The sequence below is a fragment of the Paralichthys olivaceus genome, chromosome 16 (assembly GCF_024713975.1).
Source record: "Paralichthys olivaceus isolate ysfri-2021 chromosome 16, ASM2471397v2, whole genome shotgun sequence".
Lineage (NCBI taxonomy): Eukaryota > Metazoa > Chordata > Actinopteri > Pleuronectiformes > Paralichthyidae > Paralichthys > Paralichthys olivaceus.
This window is the reverse complement of record NC_091108.1, coordinates 438,320-458,194: the sequence shown is the minus strand read 5'-3', so window position 1 is coordinate 458,194 and position 19,875 is coordinate 438,320. Positions and strand designations below refer to the sequence as shown.

The 19,875-nt window shown below is 43.9% G+C and overlaps 1 long non-coding RNA gene and 3 gene segments (V, D, J or C); 3 read left to right on the top strand and 1 right to left on the bottom strand.

Annotated features, from left to right (window-relative positions):
- The first annotated feature begins 1,574 nt into the window (after positions 1-1,574).
- LOC138405141 (T cell receptor alpha variable 18-like) lies at positions 1,575-2,073 on the top strand. The segment is given in 2 exon segments: positions 1,575-1,617; positions 1,739-2,073. Coding segments are annotated over 2 exon segments (378 nt in total).
- Positions 2,074-8,169: 6,096 nt separating this feature from the next.
- Positions 8,170-8,668, top strand: LOC138405140 (T cell receptor alpha variable 18-like). The segment is given in 2 exon segments: positions 8,170-8,212; positions 8,334-8,668. Coding segments are annotated over 2 exon segments (378 nt in total).
- A 6,810-nt stretch (positions 8,669-15,478) lies between these two features.
- LOC138405105 (uncharacterized) lies at positions 15,479-17,813 on the bottom strand. Its single transcript, XR_011238807.1, has 2 exons — positions 17,513-17,813; positions 15,479-17,226 (listed from the first exon to the last, which is right to left on the bottom strand). It is a non-coding gene; the product is annotated as an uncharacterized lncRNA (long non-coding RNA).
- Positions 17,814-18,339: 526 nt separating this feature from the next.
- Positions 18,340-19,427, top strand: LOC138405139 (T cell receptor delta variable 3-like). The segment is given in 2 exon segments: positions 18,340-18,376; positions 19,021-19,427. Coding segments are annotated over 2 exon segments (444 nt in total).
- The last annotated feature ends 448 nt before the right edge of the window (positions 19,428-19,875 follow it).

Here is a 19,875-nt window from a genome sequence, read left to right as displayed (position 1 = left end):
ACGACCAATCACTAACAGGATAAAGACCGGCCCCGCCCACTGAAGTTGTTGGGAGTGTCCAGTGCAGAAATGTTGGAGGAAGTAAAAGCACAATCAGCTGGATGTTGAGGACGACTGTGCAGCAGAGAGGCTGCTGAGTCTTTTCATTCTACTGCAGTGGAAGAACATTGTTCGTCTGTTTGGCTTCAACCACGAAGACTAAGACATGTTGCTTCACCTCTTTTTCTTTTTCTCTCACTTCCTGGGTGAGTTTTACAACTAATCTCTGTCTCACTGAACCTGTGGAATGATCCAAATCTTTCTTCTACATATCATGACAGGAGGTTTATTTACTCTGTAGAAAAATCATCAGGTGTAGAAGAAAAGTCAAGAACCTGTTGAGTCTCTTGATGTTTGATTCTCTTCACACTCACTGACATGAATAATACTCATCTTGCAGCCATGGGTTCCATGCTCAGTATAACGCCAGGAAGTACTGAAGAAGTAGTTTCAGAGGGAAGTAACATCAACCTGACCTGTAAATATGACGGATCCATCTACAACATCCAGTGGTACCGACAACACCAGAGATCCAGACCAGAGTTCCTGCTCTGGATCACAGAGGAAGGATCGATTCATCCAACTCTGTCTGATTTCTCTGCTCACATTGACAAAACAAAGAAACATGTCACACTGCAGATCTCCTCTGCTGCAGTGACAGACTCTGCTGTGTACTACTGTGCTCTGAGGCCCACAGTGACAGGAAACTACACAACTCTGTAGAAAAACCTTTAGAGCAAAGACAACACATCAGAGGAGACGGAGAGATTCAGGGAGGAGCTGAGCTGTGACTGAACTATAGAAGAGAGAGGAGCTTCCATATTCAGCACAGTTCAATATACAAACCCTCAACATCACCTTTATTCAACATGCTCTCACTGCATCTTGGTCACTTTTCTCTGCTGCTTCTTTCAATCCTAACAGGTTTGTTAGATCATGTAGAAAAATGAGATCAAGTCAAATCTTTCCTGATTATAAATGAAGTTTGGAAACGTTTCCATGTTATAACTGAGTTTTCTGTTTCTTTAGGTGTCAGCTGTGACGAACTGACTCCAGACAAGACTGAAGAGTTCAGTGGAGAAGGCAGCACTGTTACTCTGTCCTACAAGTTCTCCAGGACAATAAAGAGTAATGATTATTTCTTCTGGTATCGACAGTATCCAGGAAAACCACCAGAGTTCCTCTTCTCACACTCTTCTTCAGAACAAGAAGGAGCTGCTCCAACACCTGGACTGAGGTTTAAAGTGGAGCAGAAGAAAATCCAGATGATCATCTCCTCTGCTGCAGTGACAGACTCTGCTGTGTACTACTGTGCTGTGAAGCCCACAGTGACAGGAAACTACACAACTCTGTACAAAAACATCAGCTGCCAGAAGCCTCCTCTCCTCACTGCTCACCTCAGCTTCTTGCCTCCACTAGAGGGCGACACTACTCAGTAGGCGTGAGTAATAACTGCTGCTGTGAGGACAACAACTGTCAGACTGAAGGTTGAACCTCAGCACGTTTCTCTTGTTGATTTAAACCTGGTTGTGGAGATGGAACATCGGCTCTGGATGATTCTTGCTGCTCTGGTCTTTAGTAAGATAGAAAACACAACGTGATTCCTCGTAAAGCAGTTGAACATGTTACTGAGCTGGTGTCAGTCAGAAATCCTCTTTATTGATGTGTCTCTTCCTCTACATGTTGTGTTCTTCCTCAGAGTGTGATGGAGACGACAGAGTGATGCAGCCGACCGGAGGCGTCACTGCTGCTGAAGGAGAGACGCTCACACTTGGTTGTACTTTTCAGACCAGTGACCCAACTCCAGCTCTGTTCTGGTACAAACAACTAGTCAACGATTCCCCAAAGTTCCTCCTGCGACGCTCCTCAATAGAAGCAGTCGATCCAGCAGAAAGACAGAGGGACAGAAGAATAGATGCTGCTGTCAACAAGACATCAGTTCCTCTGAAGATCCAGAAGCTGCAGCTGTCAGACTCTGCTGTGTACTACTGTGCTCTGAGGCCCACAGTGACAGGAAACTACACAACTCTGTAGAAAAACCTTTAGAGCAAAGACAACACATCAGAGGAGACGGAGAGATTCAGGGAGGAGCTGAGCTGTGACTGAACTATAGAAGAGAGAGGAGCTTCCATATTCAGCACAGTTCAATATACAAACCCTCAACATCACCTTTATTCAACATGCTCTCACTGCATCTTGGTCACTTTTCTCTGCTGCTTCTTTCAATCCTAACAGGTTTGTTAGATCATGTAGAAAAATGAGATCAAGTCAAATCTTTCCTGAATATAAATGAAGTTTGGAAACGTTTCCATGTTATAACTGAGTTTTCTGTTTCTTTAGGTGTCAGCTGTGACGAACTGACTCCAGACAAGACTGAAGAGTTCAGTGGAGAAGGCAGCACTGTTACTCTGTCCTACAAGTTCTCCAGGACAATAAAGAGTGATGATCATTTCTTCTGGTATCGACAGTATCCAGGAAAACCACCAGAGTTCCTCCTGTACATCTCAGGGTCGAACGCGACAAGAAAGTCAGATTCTCTCATATCAGAAACAAGGTTCTCCACTCGACTGTCTGGAGATAATGTCAGACTGCAGATCTCCTCTGCTGCAGTGACAGACTCTGCTGTGTACTACTGTGCTGTGAGGCCCACAGTGACAGGAAACTACACAACTCTGTACAAAAACCTTTAGAGCAAAGACAACACAACACATCATCCACTAGAGGGAGTCACTCACTGTTAAACCTCAGTGGTCTGTGATGATGTTTGTTTCACAATAAAACTAATTTGGACAATCATCAGGTTTTGTAGGATACTTCTTAAATGTGTGGTGTACCACAGGGTTCAATGCTGGGTCCTCTCATCTTCACTTTACATGTTGAGTTTGGATCATTGTTTTTCAAACATACATCAATTTCATCCTTTTCTTTTCCAATATTTATTGTACAATCCCTCTGAGGTCCAGTGATTATGACAGAAGGTTTGTCACATGTGAAGTTTCCGTCTCAAAGACCTTCAAACTTTTGTGTGAGTCTAGAACTTGGATCCTTTGACTCGTCACTAACTGTCTTTAAACCAGGTGAAATCAAATCTACACTGTTGGTTGATGTGAAGCAGAAAACTGACACTGAGCTTTTCTTTCTTTCTCACAAGAATAAAGTTGAACACTGATGGAAAAGTGTCGTCTCTACTTGAGGAGTTTAAAATGGCTTCTTGTTGTGTTGGCAAACTCTTTAAAGTGATGGACGCTTTCAATCAGGGGTCTCAAACTCGCGGCCCTCTGGACGATATTTTGTGGCCCCCTACTTCACATCAAAGTTTAGTGCGGGCCGTGCGTTTTTCTCAAACGCACCTTTTTGTCGAGTCGTTGCGCGGGCTGTGCTTGCCCCGACAGCTTCCGGTGGCGTTTGTTGTCAAGTTAGCCAAAGCGAATTAGCAGCGTTAGTCACTTGATTGAAACGTGATTCCGCAGTGACACCAAGTGGAAGGAAAATATATCCTGTCAGCACTGGTGTAGTCCAGGGTATACGGGGGTATACGACGTATACCCGCTTATTTTTCAGTAAGCGTTGCGTATACCCACTTCTAAATCCCCCTGATGCGCACCATCCAGGAGCATCTGCAGCCAAATGACCCATTTCTTTCCTGGGATGGTGAAGCCATGACCCACTCTGCCTCTCATGTGTTTCTTTAACTCGCTCACTATCACACACACGAGATACATATAGAATCTATATGTCATTCACGCCCCAACCTGCTGACAACCGGCCAATGGGGACCCAGCCATGCCATCCCACCCCTACCATTGGTCCAAACGGCCATGTGCCCACCTGTGACACGTTCAATGATGTGGGAAAACACAGTGCTTCAGCAACAACGACACTTAACAGCTGAGCACAACACAATCACAGATAACAGTGACAGAGTATATCACTGTTCATGTGTTGTAAATGCATTTTTTCATTGTTCACTAAGTATTGTTCTTTAGTTACATATTGTTTTGTTGAATAATTTGAATGGTGATGTTCAATCATCATATGATATTTATATATATATCTAATGAGTTATGCTAAAATAGTGTTTATTTATGACAGTGCACTTTTGAGTTTATCTGATTGGTTTTGATGTGTGGAAGAGAATGATTTGCATTTTCTTTATCTAAGGTGAAATATGAACAAGGATGCGTTGTCAAATTCAGATCTGAAGTATTTTATTTAAATAAATGTTCAAGAAATAACTGAAACACCATGTTAGCCTCATCTATATTTTACATGCATGCAGGCTGCCTGTGTGACCAGTAATACCTACAAACTGCTCCTGATCAAGTCATGTCCATTTTATAATAGTGGCACACTCTGGCCCGGGCTATCTGCTGCAAATCAGCTGTTCAAAGAGACAGTTTACAGAAGAAACTACTGACTCTCCAAGTGAGAGAATAGGTGTCAGTAGTTCACTCAAAATGCATCGTTGTCTCTCACTCGTCTGTGGACCAGTATTGGTTTAGTAATTCCATAATCCTTCCTCCCTGAGATCGAGCAGCAGAAATTATGTGACAATGAGCAAATACTACTGATGGATTATGGGTAAACTAAATAGAGTCGTCTTACGTGTCACTGTTTCTCAAACAGGGCATTTTTCTGGGCTGGGTTAAAAAAGGGCAAACATTGAGAGTATACCCACTTCTCCAGGGACCACTACACCACTGCCTGTCACCCAGCCCCAGTCATGTCTTTCTCAAAACCTGCCGTGAAGAGAAAGGTTGGCGACGAGCACAGACAATTTCAGGAAAAGTGGGAGAAGGAATATTTTTTTGTTGAGCACAGGGGCACCCCGACGTGTCTCATATGCACAGAGAAAGTTGCGGTGCACAAGGACTACAACATCAGACGTCATTACTCAACGAGACATGCTGAGGAGTTTGCCAAATACCAGGGAGCTGAGAGAGAGAACCGGGTCTCCAGTCTTAAAACGTGTCTACTGAGGCGACAAGAGTTTTTGTGGAGTACTTGATGCGGCCCAGCCTCACCGAGACTCTACCTCCAGCGGCCCCCAGGTAAATTGAGTTTGAGACCCCTGCTTTCAATCATCTCAGCTACTTCCTGTCACTCCTGTTATAACGACCAATCACTAACAGGATAAAGACCGGCCCCGCCCACTGAAGTTGTTGGGAGTGTCCAGTGCAGAAATGTTGGAGGAAGTAAAAGCACAATCAGCTGGATGTTGAGGACGACTGTGCAGCAGAGAGGCTGCTGAGTCTTTTCATTCTACTGCAGTGGAAGAACATTGTTCGTCTGTTTGGCTTCAACCACGAAGACTAAGACATGTTGCTTCACCTCTTTTTCTTTTTCTCTCACTTCCTGGGTGAGTTTTACAACTAATCTCTGTCTCACTGAACCTGTGGAATGATCCAAATCTTTCTTCTACATATCATGACAGGAGGTTTATTTACTCTGTAGAAAAATCATCAGGTGTAGAAGAAAAGTCAAGAACCTGTTGAGTCTCTTGATGTTTGATTCTCTTCACACTCACTGACATGAATAATACTCATCTTGCAGCCATGGGTTCCATGCTCAGTATAACGCCAGGAAGTACTGAAGAAGTAGTTTCAGAGGGAAGTAACATCAACCTGACCTGTAAATATGACGGAACCATCAACAACATCCAGTGGTACCGACAACACCAGAGATCCAGACCAGAGTTCCTGCTCTGGATCACAGAGGAAGGATTGATTCATCCAACTCTGTCTGATTTCTCTGCTCACATTGACAAAACAAAGAAACATGTCACACTGCAGATCTCCTCTGCTGCAGTGACAGACTCTGCTGTGTACTACTGTGCTCTGAGGCCCACAGTGACAGGAAACTACACAACTCTGTACAAAAACCTTTAAAGCAAAGACAACACAACACATCATCCACTAGAGGGAGTCAGACAACACCAGTTGTGACAATGAGGTATTTTTAAGATATGATTTCTTTCATTCTTAAGTTTGTAAAATCAAATTGTCTGTTGGTCTCTTATGGTTTCTTGTGGTGCACCACAGGGTTCAGTCCTGGGTCCTCTCATTTGTGTATTTTCTTGTTGAATCTGGATCTTTATAACTCCTGAAGACAACATGAAGTTTGATTTCTTTTCTGAAAAGTTTATTATAAATGACAAGTCCAGTATTTATGGCAGAAGACAGTTTGAAGACAAACACCAAAGTCCACATCATCCACTAGAGGGAGTCACACACTGCACAACCTCAGTGTTTCTCATGATCCAGTCCAGATTCTTTGTTGTGATGATTAAACAGACGAATGACTCAGCAGATTATTTTCTGTATAAAACAACAGAGGATCTCAAAGATGATGAGATGCTGTGTCATGTTCACTGTGTGATGTTGTTTTATACACGAGGCATCGACCGATATTGTCCCGTCTCTTCACGGCTGTTTGATCTTTAAAGTTGAAACTGGTTCAAAACCACAATTGGACAAATGACAAGACGTATAATACTGAACTCTACTGTTTCGGTTTCATCGGTTTCCCTGAAGCTCGAGTCGTCTCCACGTACGAATGGTTTTCACTGCAGTAACAGGTGATTAGCTGGCCCCGCCCACTGAAGTTGTTGGGAGTGTCCAGTGCAGAAATGTTGGAGGAAGTAAAAGCACAATCAGCTGGATGTTGAGGACGACTGTGCAGCAGAGAGGCTGCTGAGTCTTTTCATTCTACTGCAGTGGAAGAACATTGTTCGTCTGTTTGGCTTCAACCACGAAGACTAAGACATGTTGCTTCACCTCTTTTTCTTTTTCTCTCACTTCCTGGGTGAGTTTTACAACTAATCTCTGTCTCACTGAACCTGTGGAATGATCCAAATCTTTCTTCTACATATCATGACAGGAGGTTTATTTACTCTGTAGAAAAATCATCAGGTGTAGAAGAAAAGTCAAGAACCTGTTGAGTCTCTTGATGTTTGATTCTCTTCACACTCACTGACATGAATAATACTCATCTTGCAGCCATGGGTTCCATGCTCAGTATAACGCCAGGAAGTACTGAAGAAGTAGTTTCAGAGGGAAGTAACATCAACCTGACCTGTAAATATGACGGATCCATCAGCAACATCCAGTGGTACCGACAACACCAGAGATCCAGACCAGAGTTCCTGCTCTGGATCACAGAGGAAGGATCGATTCATCCAACTCTGTCTGATTTCTCTGCTCACATTGACAAAACAAAGAAACATGTCACACTGCAGATCTCCTCTGCTGCAGTGACAGACTCTGCTGTGTACTACTGTGCTCTGAGGCCCACAGTGACAGGAAACTACACAACTCTGTAGAAAAACCTTTAGAGCAAAGACAACACATCAGAGGAGACGGAGAGATTCAGGGAGGAGCTGAGCTGTGACTGAACTATAGAAGAGAGAGGAGCTTCCATATTCAGCACAGTTCAATATACAAACCCTCAACATCACCTTTATTCAACATGCTCTCACTGCATCTTGGTCACTTTTCTCTGCTGCTTCTTTCAATCCTAACAGGTTTGTTAGATCATGTAGAAAAATGAGATCAAGTCAAATCTTTCCTGAATATAAATGAAGTTTGGAAACGTTTCCATGTTATAACTGAGTTTTCTGTTTCTTTAGGTGTCAGCTGTGACGAACTGACTCCAGACAAGACTGAAGAGTTCAGTGGAGAAGGCAGCACTGTTACTCTGTCCTATAATTACCCCAAACTGACAATAGGAGATTATTTCTTCTGGTATCGACAGTATCCAGGAAAACCACCAGAGTTCCTCTTCTTACACTCTTCTTCAGAACAAGAAGGAGCTGCTCCAACACCTGGACTGAGGTTTAAAGTGGAGCAGAAGAAAATCCAGATGATCATCTCCTCTGCTGCAGTGACAGACTCTGCTGTGTACTACTGTGCTGTGAGGCCCACAGTGACAGGAAACTACACAACTCTGTACAAAAACATCAGCTGCCAGAAGCCTCCTCTCCTCACTGCTCACCTCAGCTTCTTGCCTCCACTAGAGGGCGACACTACTCAGTAGGCGTGAGTAATAACTGCTGCTGTGAGGACAACAACTGTCAGACTGAAGGTTGAACCTCAGCACGTTTCTCTTGTTGATTTAAACCTGGTTGTGGAGATGGAACATCGGCTCTGGATGATTCTTGCTGCTCTGGTCTTTAGTAAGATAGAAAACACAACGTGATTCCTCGTAAAGCAGTTGAACATGTTACTGAGCTGGTGTCAGTCAGAAATCCTCTTTATTGATGTGTCTCTTCCTCTACATGTTGTGTTCTTCCTCAGAGTGTGATGGAGACGACAGAGTGATGCAGCCGACCGGAGGCGTCACTGCTGCTGAAGGAGAGACGCTCACACTTGGTTGTACTTTTCAGACCAGTGACCCAACTCCAGCTCTGTTCTGGTACAAACAACTAGTCAACGATTCCCCAAAGTTCCTCCTGCGACGCTCCTCAATAGAAGCAGTCGATCCAGCAGAAAGACAGAGGGACAGAAGAATAGATGCTGCTGTCAACAAGACATCAGTTCCTCTGAAGATCCAGAAGCTGCAGCTGTCAGACTCTGCTGTGTACTACTGTGCTCTGAGGCCCACAGTGACAGGAAACTACACAACTCTGTAGAAAAACCTTTAGAGCAAAGACAACACATCAGAGGAGACGGAGAGATTCAGGGAGGAGCTGAGCTGTGACTGAACTATAGAAGAGAGAGGAGCTTCCATATTCAGCACAGTTCAATATACAAACCCTCAACATCACCTTTATTCAACATGCTCTCACTGCATCTTGGTCACTTTTCTCTGCTGCTTCTTTCAATCCTAACAGGTTTGTTAGATCATGTAGAAAAATGAGATCAAGTCAAATCTTTCCTGAATATAAATGAAGTTTGGAAACGTTTCCATGTTATAACTGAGTTTTCTGTTTCTTTAGGTGTCAGCTGTGACGAACTGACTCCAGACAAGACTGAAGAGTTCAGTGGAGAAGGCAGCACTGTTACTCTGTCCTACAAGTTCTCCAGGACAATAAAGAGTGATGATCATTTCTTCTGGTATCGACAGTATCCAGGAAAACCACCAGAGTTCCTCCTGTACATCTCAGGGTCGAACGCGACAAGAAAGTCAGATTCTCTCATATCAGAAACAAGGTTCTCCACTCGACTGTCTGGAGATAATGTCAGACTGCAGATCTCCTCTGCTGCAGTGACAGACTCTGCTGTGTACTACTGTGCTGTGAGGCCCACAGTGACAGGAAACTACACAACTCTGTACAAAAACCTTTAGAGCAAAGACAACACAACACATCATCCACTAGAGGGAGTCACTCACTGTTAAACCTCAGTGGTCTGTGATGATGTTTGTTTCACAATAAAACTAATTTGGACAATCATCAGGTTTTGTAGGATACTTCTTAAATGTGTGGTGTACCACAGGGTTCAATGCTGGGTCCTCTCATCTTCACTTTACATGTTGAGTTTGGATCATTGTTTTTCAAACATACATCAATTTCATCCTTTTCTTTTCCAATATTTATTGTACAATCCCTCTGAGGTCCAGTGATTATGACAGAAGGTTTGTCACATGTGAAGTTTCGGTCTCAAAGACCTTCAAACTTTTGTGTGAGTCTAGAACTTGGATCCTTTGACTCGTCACTAACTGTCTTTAAACCAGGTGAAATCAAATCTACACTGTTGGTTGATGTGAAGCAGAAAACTGACACTGAGCTTTTCTTTCTTTCTCACAAGAATAAAGTTGAACACTGATGGAAAAGTGTCGTCTCTACTTGAGGAGTTTAAAATGGCTTCTTGTTGTGTTGGCAAACTCTTTAAAGTGATGGACTCTTTCAATCAGGGGTCTCAAACTCGCGGCCCGCTGGACGATATTTTGTGGCCCCCTACTTGACATCAAAGTTTAGTGCGGGCCGTGCGTTTTTCTCAAACGCACCTTTTTGTCGAGTCGTTGCGCGGGCTGTGCTTGCCCCGACAGCTTCCGGTGGCGTTTGTTGTCAAGTTAGCCAAAGCGAATTAGCAGCGTTAGTCACTTGATTGAAACGTGATTCCGCAGTGACACCAAGTGGAAGGAAAATATATCCTGTCAGCAGTGGTGTAGTCCAGGGTATACGGGGGTATACGACGTATACCCGCTTATTTTTCAGTAAGCGTTGCGTACACCCACTTCTAAATCCCCCTGATGCGCACCATCCAGGAGCATCTGCAGCCAAATGACCCATTTCTTTCCTGGGATGGTGAAGCCATGACCCACTCTGCCTCTCATGTGTTTCTTTAACTCGCTCACTATCACACACACGAGATACATATAGAATCTATATGTCATTCACGCCCCAACCTGCTGACAACCGGCCAATGGGGACCCAGCCATGCCATCCCACCCCTACCATTGGTCCAAACGGCCATGTGCCCACCTGTGACACGTTCAATGATGTGGGAAAACACAGTGCTTCAGCAACAACGACACTTAACAGCTGAGCACAACACAATCACAGATAACAGTGACAGAGTATATCACTGTTCATGTGTTGTAAATGCATTTTTTCATTGTTCACTAAGTATTGTTCTTTAGTTACATATTGTTTTGTTACATAATTTGAATGGTGATGTTCAATCATCATATGATATTTATATATATATCTAATGAGTTATGCTAAAATAGTGTTTATTTATGACAGTGCACTTTTGAGTTTATCTGATTGGTTTTGATGTGTGGAAGAGAATGATTTGCATTTTCTTTATCTAAGGTGAAATATGAACAAGGATGCGTTGTCAAATTCAGATCTGAAGTATTTTATTTAAATAAATGTTCAAGAAATAACTGAAACACCATGTTAGCCTCATCTATATTTTACATTCATGCAGGCTGCCTGTGTGACCAGTAATACCTACAAACTGCTCCTGATCAAGTCATGTCCATTTTATAATAGTGGCACACTCTGGCCCACGCTATCTGCTGCAAATCAGCTGTTCAAAGAGACAGTTTACAGAAGAAACTACTGACTCTCCAAGTGAGAGAATAGGTGTCAGTAGTTCACTCAAAATGCATCGTTGTCTCTCACTCGTCTGTGGACCAGTATTGGTTTAGTAATTCCATAATCCTTCCTCCCTGAGATCGAGCAGCAGAAATTATGTGACAATGAGCAAATACTACTGATGGATTTTTGGGTAAACTAAATAGAGTAGTCTTACGTGTCACTGTTTCTCAAACAGGGCATTTTTCTGGGCTGCGTTAAAAAAGGGCAAACATTGAGAGTATACCCACTTCTCCAGGGACCACTACACCACTGCCTGTCACCCAGCCCCAGTCATGTCTTTCTCAAAACCTGCCGTGAAGAGAAAGGTTGGCGACGAGCACAGACAATTTCAGGAAAAGTGGGAGAAGGAATATTTTTTTGTTGAGCACAGGGGCACCCCGACGTGTCTCATATGCTCAGAGAAAGTTGCGGTGCACAAGGACTACAACATCAGACGTCATTACTCAACGAGACATGCTGAGGAGTTTGCCAAATACCAGGGAGCTGAGAGAGAGAACCGGGTCTCCAGTCTTAAAACGTGTCTACTGAGGCGACAAGAGTTTTTGTGGAGTACTTGATGCGGCCCAGCCTCACCGAGACTCTACCTCCAGCGGCCCCCAGGTAAATTGAGTTTGAGACCCCTGCTTTCAATCATCTCAGCTACTTCCTGTCACTCCTGTTATAACGACCAATCACTAACAGGATAAAGACCGGCCCCGCCCACTGAAGTTGTTGGGAGTGTCCAGTGCAGAAATGTTGGAGGAAGTAAAAGCACAATCAGCTGGATGTTGAGGACGACTGTGCAGCAGAGAGGCTGCTGAGTCTTTTCATTCTACTGCAGTGGAAGAACATTGTTCGTCTGTTTGGCTTCAACCACGAAGACTAAGACATGTTGCTTCACCTCTTTTTCTTTTTCTCTCACTTCCTGGGTGAGTTTTACAACTAATCTCTGTCTCACTGAACCTGTGGAATGATCCAAATCTTTCTTCTACATATCATGACAGGAGGTTTATTTACTCTGTAGAAAAATCATCAGGTGTAGAAGAAAAGTCAAGAACCTGTTGAGTCTCTTGATGTTTGATTCTCTTCACACTCACTGACATGAATAATACTCATCTTGCAGCCATGGGTTCCATGCTCAGTATAACGCCAGGAAGTACTGAAGAAGTAGTTTCAGAGGGAAGTAACATCAACCTGACCTGTAAATATGACGGATCCATCTACAACATCCAGTGGTACCGACAACACCAGAGATCCAGACCAGAGTTCCTGCTCTGGATCACAGAGGAAGGATCGATTCATCCAACTCTGTCTGATTTCTCTGCTCACATTGACAAAACAAAGAAACATGTCACACTGCAGATCTCCTCTGCTGCAGTGACAGACTCTGCTGTGTACTACTGTGCTCTGAGGCCCACAGTGACAGGAAACTACACAACTCTGTAGAAAAACCTTTAGAGCAAAGACAACACATCAGAGGAGACGGAGAGATTCAGGGAGGAGCTGAGCTGTGACTGAACTATAGAAGAGAGAGGAGCTTCCATATTCAGCACAGTTCAATATACAAACCCTCAACATCACCTTTATTCAACATGCTCTCACTGCATCTTGGTCACTTTTCTCTGCTGCTTCTTTCAATCCTAACAGGTTTGTTAGATCATGTAGAAAAAGGAGATCAAGTCAAATCTTTCCTGAATATAAATGAAGTTTGGAAACGTTTCCATGTTATAACTGAGTTTTCTGTTTCTTTAGGTGTCAGCTGTGACGAACTGACTCCAGACAAGACTGAAGAGTTCAGTGGAGAAGGCAGCACTGTTACTCTGTCCTACAAGTTCTCCAGGACAATAACTAGTAATGATCATTTCTTCTGGTATCGACAGTATCCAGGAAAACCACCAGAGTTCCTCCTGTACATCTCAGGGTCGAACATCACAATAACGTCAGATTCTCTCAAATCAGAAACAAGGTTCTCCACTCGACTGTCTGGAGATAATGTCAGACTGCAGATCTCCTCTGCTGCAGTGACAGACTCTGCTGTGTACTACTGTGCTGTGCAGCCCACAGTGACAGGAAACTACACAACTCTGTACAAAAACCTTGAGAGCAAAGACAACACAACACATCATCCACTAGAGGGAGTCAGACAACACCAGTTGTGACAATGAGGTATTTTTAAGATATGATTTCTTTCATTCTTAAGTTTGTAAAATCAAATTGTCTGTTGGCCTCTTATGGTTTCTTGTGGTGCACCACAGGGTTCAGTCCTGGGTCCTCTCATTTGTGTATTTTCTTGTTGAATCTGGATCTTTATAACTCCTGAAGACAACATGAAGTTTGATTTCTTTTCTGAAAAGTTTATTATAAATGACAAGTCCAGTATTTATGGCAGAAGATAGTTTGAAGACAAACACCAAAGTCCACATCATCCACTAGAGGGAGTCACACACTGCACAACCTCAGTGTTTCTCATGATCCAGTCCAGATTCTTTGTTGTGATGATTAAACAGACGAATGACTCAGCAGATTATTTTCTGTATAAAACAACAGAGGATCTCAAAGATGATGAGATGCTGTGTCATGTTCACTGTGTGATGTTGTTTTATACACGAGGCATCGACCGATATTGTCCCGTCTCTTCACGGCTGTTTGATCTTTAAAGTTGAAACTGGTTCAAAACCACAATTGGACAAATAACAAGACGTATAATACTGAACTCTACTGTTTCGGTTTCATCGGTTTCCCTGAAGCTCGAGTCGTCTCCACGTACGAATGGTTTTCACTGCAGTAACAGGTGATTAGCTGGCCCCGCCCACTGAAGTTGTTGGGAGTGTCCAGTGCAGAAATGTTGGAGGAAGTAAAAGCACAATCAGCTGGATGTTGAGGACGACTGTGCAGCAGAGAGGCTGCTGAGTCTTTTCATTCTACTGCAGTGGAAGAACATTGTTCTTCTGTTTGGCTTCAACCACGAAGACTAAGACATGTTGCTTCACCTCTTTTTCTTTTTCTCTCACTTCCTGGGTGAGTTTTACAACTAATCTCTGTCTCACTGAACCTGTGGAATGATCCAAATCTTTCTTCTACATATCATGACAGGAGGTTTATTTACTCTGTAGAAAAATCATCAGGCGTAGAAGAAAAGTCAAGAACCTGTTGAGTCTCTTGATGTTTGATTCTCTTCACACTCACTGACATGAATAATACTCATCTTGCAGCCATGGGTTCCATGCTCAGTATAACGCCAGGAAGTACTGAAGAAGTAGTTTCAGAGGGAAGTAACATCAACCTGACCTGTAAATATGACGGATCCATCTACAACATCCAGTGGTACCGACAACACCAGAGATCCAGACCAGAGTTCCTGCTCTGGATCACAGAGGAAGGATCGATTCATCCAACTCTGTCTGATTTCTCTGCTCACATTGACAAAACAAAGAAACATGTCACACTGCAGATCTCCTCTGCTGCAGTGACAGACTCTGCTGTGTACTACTGTGCTCTGAGGCCCACAGTGACAGGAAACTACACAACTCTGTAGAAAAACCTTTAGAGCAAAGACAACACATCAGAGGAGACGGAGAGATTCAGGGAGGAGCTGAGCTGTGACTGAACTATAGAAGAGAGAGGAGCTTCCATATTCAGCACAGTTCAATATACAAACCCTCAACATCACCTTTATTCAACATGCTCTCACTGCATCTTGGTCACTTTTCTCTGCTGCTTCTTTCAATCCTAACAGGTTTGTTAGATCATGTAGAAAAATGAGATCAAGTCAAATCTTTCCTGAATATAAATGAAGTTTGGAAACGTTTCCATGTTATAACTGAGTTTTCTGTTTCTTTAGGTGTCAGCTGTGACGAACTGACTCCAGACAAGACTGAAGAGTTCAGTGGAGAAGGCAGCACTGTTACTCTGTCCTACAAGTTCTCCAGGACAATAACTAGTGATGATTATTTCTTCTGGTATCGACAGTATCCAGGAAAACCACCAGAGTTCCTCTTCTCACACTCTGCTTCAGAACAAGAAGGAGCTGCTCCAACACCTGGACTGAGGTTTAAAGTGGAGCAGAAGAAAATCCAGATGATCATCTCCTCTGCTGCAGTGACAGACTCTGCTGTGTACTACTGTGCTGTGCAGCCCACAGTGACAGGAAACTACACAACTCTGTACAAAAACCTTTAGAGCAAAGACAACACAACACATCATCCACTAGAGGGAGTCAGACAACACCAGTTGTGACAATGAGGTATTTTTAAGATATGATTTCTTTCATTCTTAAGTTTGTAAAATCAAATTGTCTGTTGGTCTCTTATGGTTTCTTGTGGTGCACCACAGGGTTCAGTCCTGGTTCCTCTCATTTGTGTATTTTCTTGTTGAATCTGGATCTTTATAACTCCTGAAGACAACATGAAGTTTGATTTCTTTTCTGAAAAGGTTTATATTAAATGACAAGTCCAGTATTTATGGCAGAAGATAGTTTGAAGACAAACACCAAAGTCCACATCATCCACTAGAGGGAGTCACACACTGCACAACCTCAGTGTTTCTCATGATCCAGTCCAGATTCTTTGTTGTGATGATTAAACAGACGAATGACTCAGCAGATTATTTTCTGTATAAAACAACAGAGGATCTCAAAGATGATGAGATGCTGTGTCATGTTCACTGTGTGATGTTGTTTTATACACGAGGCATCGACCGATATTGTCCCGTCTCTTCACGGCTGTTTGATCTTTAAAGTTGAAACTGGTTCAAAACCACAATTGGACAAATAACAAGACGTATAATACTGAACTCTACTGTTTCGGTTTCATCGGTTTCCCTGAAGCTCGAGTCGTCTCCACGTACGAATGGTTTTCACTGCAGTAACAGGTGATTAGCTGGCCCCGCCCACTGTTTACCCTGATGTTTCATTTATACGACACAAATCTGATTGTTATCACGTTTTTTGGAGATTATTCACAATAGTCATTGAAAAAGTTCTGACGTGAAACAGAGATGAAATTGATTTCATCCCTCACACCCAGCACCTCCCAACACCCCCCACACTGACCACTGTAACAGATGCCTTCATAAACTTCAATTAGTCCAGAACCCCCCCCCCATTAATCACATCACTCGTGTCCTTCAGCAGCTTCACTGGCTCCAGGTCAGATACCACATTGTCTTTAAGACTCTTCACCTTTCAGAGCGTCCACAGTCTCGCTCCACCACACCTTTCTGAACTGACCACCTGAGGATTTGGGTGGTCCAGGAAGAGGATTAGTCCCGGCAGGCAACCCTGGTCCTGGACGATGGCCCTGCGGTTCGTGGGGTCTGCGGCCAGGTCCTTCAGCTGGTTGACCACAGCCAGGGCGTCTGGCTCCACACTCATGTTTGACGTTCACTCTCCCATACAAGAACCAGCTGAGGAAGACAGCGACAAACATCGACTCAAACACTGGAACACATACTGTGTCGTCTGACGGAACGCCCACCACAGCTCTGGTTTCCTGTCAGCTCTCCACCATCCAACACCAACCCTGTCTCCATACAGAGAAACCCAACAAATTCAAATTTTAAAAAGTGTTTCTGTGGTTTCTGAGACGTTCAAGGTCTCCGACCATTTAAATACAATTCAGAAATAAGACGTAAACAGGAAGTAGAGTGTCTCCTCTGCAGTTGGTTGCTTAGCAACAGAAGCTCCTCTGAAGGAGGAGCAGTGATGGTGAAGAGTCAGAGCAGAAATTTCTTTTCTCGGAGCGACGACGAGGTGGAACTGTTCCTGACAGGAAGTGTTAGCGACGCTTTGTGTTCACCGCTGGTAGTCGAGTCATGTGACCGATGAGAACCAATCACAAGAGAACGTGGGCGTCATCGTTTCCTAAAGTCTCAGTTTGTGTTCAGACTAAAACACAAACCAGAGTTTCAAACTGAAACCAGATCAGTTCACACGAATCACGAGGCTGCAGAACTCTGCCAGGCGTAACCATAGCAACAGTGATGTGATGTAGCCTCAGCCAGTGTGAACAGGAGAGATCAGAACACACCTCTTCTCTACGTCCTGTCACGTGTCAGGAGACCAACACTGGAGTGAGATCTTCGATCTGACTGCAGACTTAGAAGATGCCTGACGGTGTTTGAAGTATTGACTTGTCCTCTTGTCCTCTTGTCCTCTGTCCCACCTGTTCACAGCAGAACTGAATCAGTGACGTGCAGACCAGGGTCCACAGCAGCTTTCTAACAGCAGCTTCTACATTTGACATCACTGAGAGAAATACTGATGAGAGCACGAGACTCCAGCCGAGGAACCGGACACTTGTGCTGCGGGTGCCGGTGCATGCTGGTGTCTCTGGGGGGGGAGGGTTAGTCACCCGTCACTGCGGCCCTCAGGTGGTGGATTTCGGGTCAGAACAGGTCCAAGAGCCCCGACCTCTGAAGAATGCTAAAGCTAAAGCTAACAGCGCTCACCTCTTGACTGTCACCGGCACCGAGCCGCGGCTAACGTCAGCGGCTAGCTGTGCGGTTAGCTTCCGCTCCGTGAAGCAGCGGTGACCGTTAACGGTTTGTAGCAGCAGCTGGAGGCGGAACGAGCCGATTCCCCGGTTTGTTCAATCACGTTAACGATGTTTCCACCGACTGAACACGAACAGACGACTTCCGGCTGGGCAGCGACCTAACAACAGAGCCTGTGATTGGACCAATTATAGTCATGTGACCGTGCTGACCAATGAGCTGCACTGTTCTAACAGTCAAAGGACCCACGCCCCGTATATATATTTATATATATATTTATTTATATATATATTTATTTATATATATATATATATATATATATATATATATATAAATATATATAATATATCTAAATGAATCGATCATTTGAAAAAGAATATAGTACGTGGTAGGAGAGGTGTACCTGTAGTACAGTATATTCAGCTGTGTGGCTCCTCCCACTGACTGCAGAAGAAGCTGATTGGTGGAAACTATCTGATTCCAGCTGTGAACATCAGCCTGAACCCACTCGCTGCTCATTCACACTGAACCATCACAGTTTCACTGTCAACATGGAAACACTGGCTGCACTCTTGTTCTTCTCAACTCTTGTAGGTTCGTATGATTCAGGAAAGAAAACCTGAAACAGGAAGACATTATGTTTGGATGATTCTGTAGCTGCTGTTAAAGATCTCAACGTTTCCACATCACACATCCAGCTGATGAAGATGTCTCCACTTCACCACTAATAACTGTTGAATCTGCCGTTAACAGGATTGTTGGTTTCCATTTTCTTTCCAACCATGGACATGAGTCTGAATATATCGTTTCCATCACTAGGTCAGAGCTTGGAAGATGATATTACTGCCAACAGCGCTGAGGTGTTTTCAGCATCGGGCCGTCCTGTTACTGTGTCCTGTGAATATTCTGTTAAAGCTCAAAATCTCCAGTGGTACCGACAGGATCCAGGATCAGCTCCTCACTTTCTTCTCCTGATCACTGATACAAAAGAGCCTCAAGTGGTCAGAGCGACTCCTCCACACCCTCGACTGACAGCTGAACTGAACCAGGAGAGAAATGGAGTCACACTGCAGATCTCCTCTGCTGCAGTGACAGACTCTGCTGTGTACTACTGTGCTCTGAGGCCCACAGTGACAGGAAACTACACAACTCTGTACAAAAACCTTTAGAGCAAAGACAACACATCAGAGGAGACGGAGAGATTCAGGGAGGAGCTGAGCTGTGACTGAACTATAGAAGAGAGAGGAGCTTCCATATTCAGCACAGTTCAATATACAAACCCTCAACATCACCTTTATTCAACATGCTCTCACTGCATCTTGGTCACTTTTCTCTGCTGCTTCTTTCAATCCTAACAGGTTTGTTAGATCATGTAGAAAAATGAGAGCAAGTCAAATCTTTCCTGAATATAAATGAAGTTTGGAAACGTTTCCATGTTATAACTGAGTTTTCTGTTTCTTTAGGTGTCAGCTGTGACGAACTGACTCCAGACAAGACTGAAGAGTTCAGTGGAGAAGGCAGCACTGTTACTCTGTCCTATAATTACCCCAAACTGACAATAGGAGATTATTTCTTCTGGTATCGACAGTATCCAGGAAAACCACCAGAGTTCCTCTTCTCACACTCTAATTCAGAACAAGAAGGAGCTGCTCCAACACCTGGACTGAGGTTTAAAGTGGAGCAGAAGAAAATCCAGATGATCATCTCCTCTGCTGCAGTGACAGACTCTGCTGTGTACTACTGTGCTGTGAAGCCCACAGTGACAGGAAACTACACAACTCTGTACAAAAACATCAGCTGCCAGAAGCCTCCTCTCCTCACTGCTCACCTCAGCTTCTTGCCTCCACTAGAGGGCGACATTACTCAGTAGGCGTGAGTAATAACTGCTGCTGTGAGGACAACAACTGTCAGACTGAAGGTTGAACCTCAGCACGTTTCTCTTGTTGATTTAAACCTGGTTGTGGAGATGGAACATCGGCTCTGGATGATTCTTGCTGCTCTGGTCTTTAGTAAGATAGAAAACACAACGTGATTCCTCGTAAAGCAGCTGAACATGTTACTGAGCTGGTGTCAGTCAGAAATCCTCTTTATTGATGTGTCTCTTCCTCTACATGTTGTGTTCTTCCTCAGAGTGTGATGGAGACGACAGAGTGATGCAGCCGACCGGAGGCGTCACTGCTGCTGAAGGAGAGACGCTCACACTTGGTTGTACTTTTCAGACCAGTGACCCAACTCCAACTCTGTTCTGGTACAAACAACTAGTCAACGATTCCCCAAAGTTCCTCCTGCGACGCTCCTCAATAGAAGCAGTCGATCCA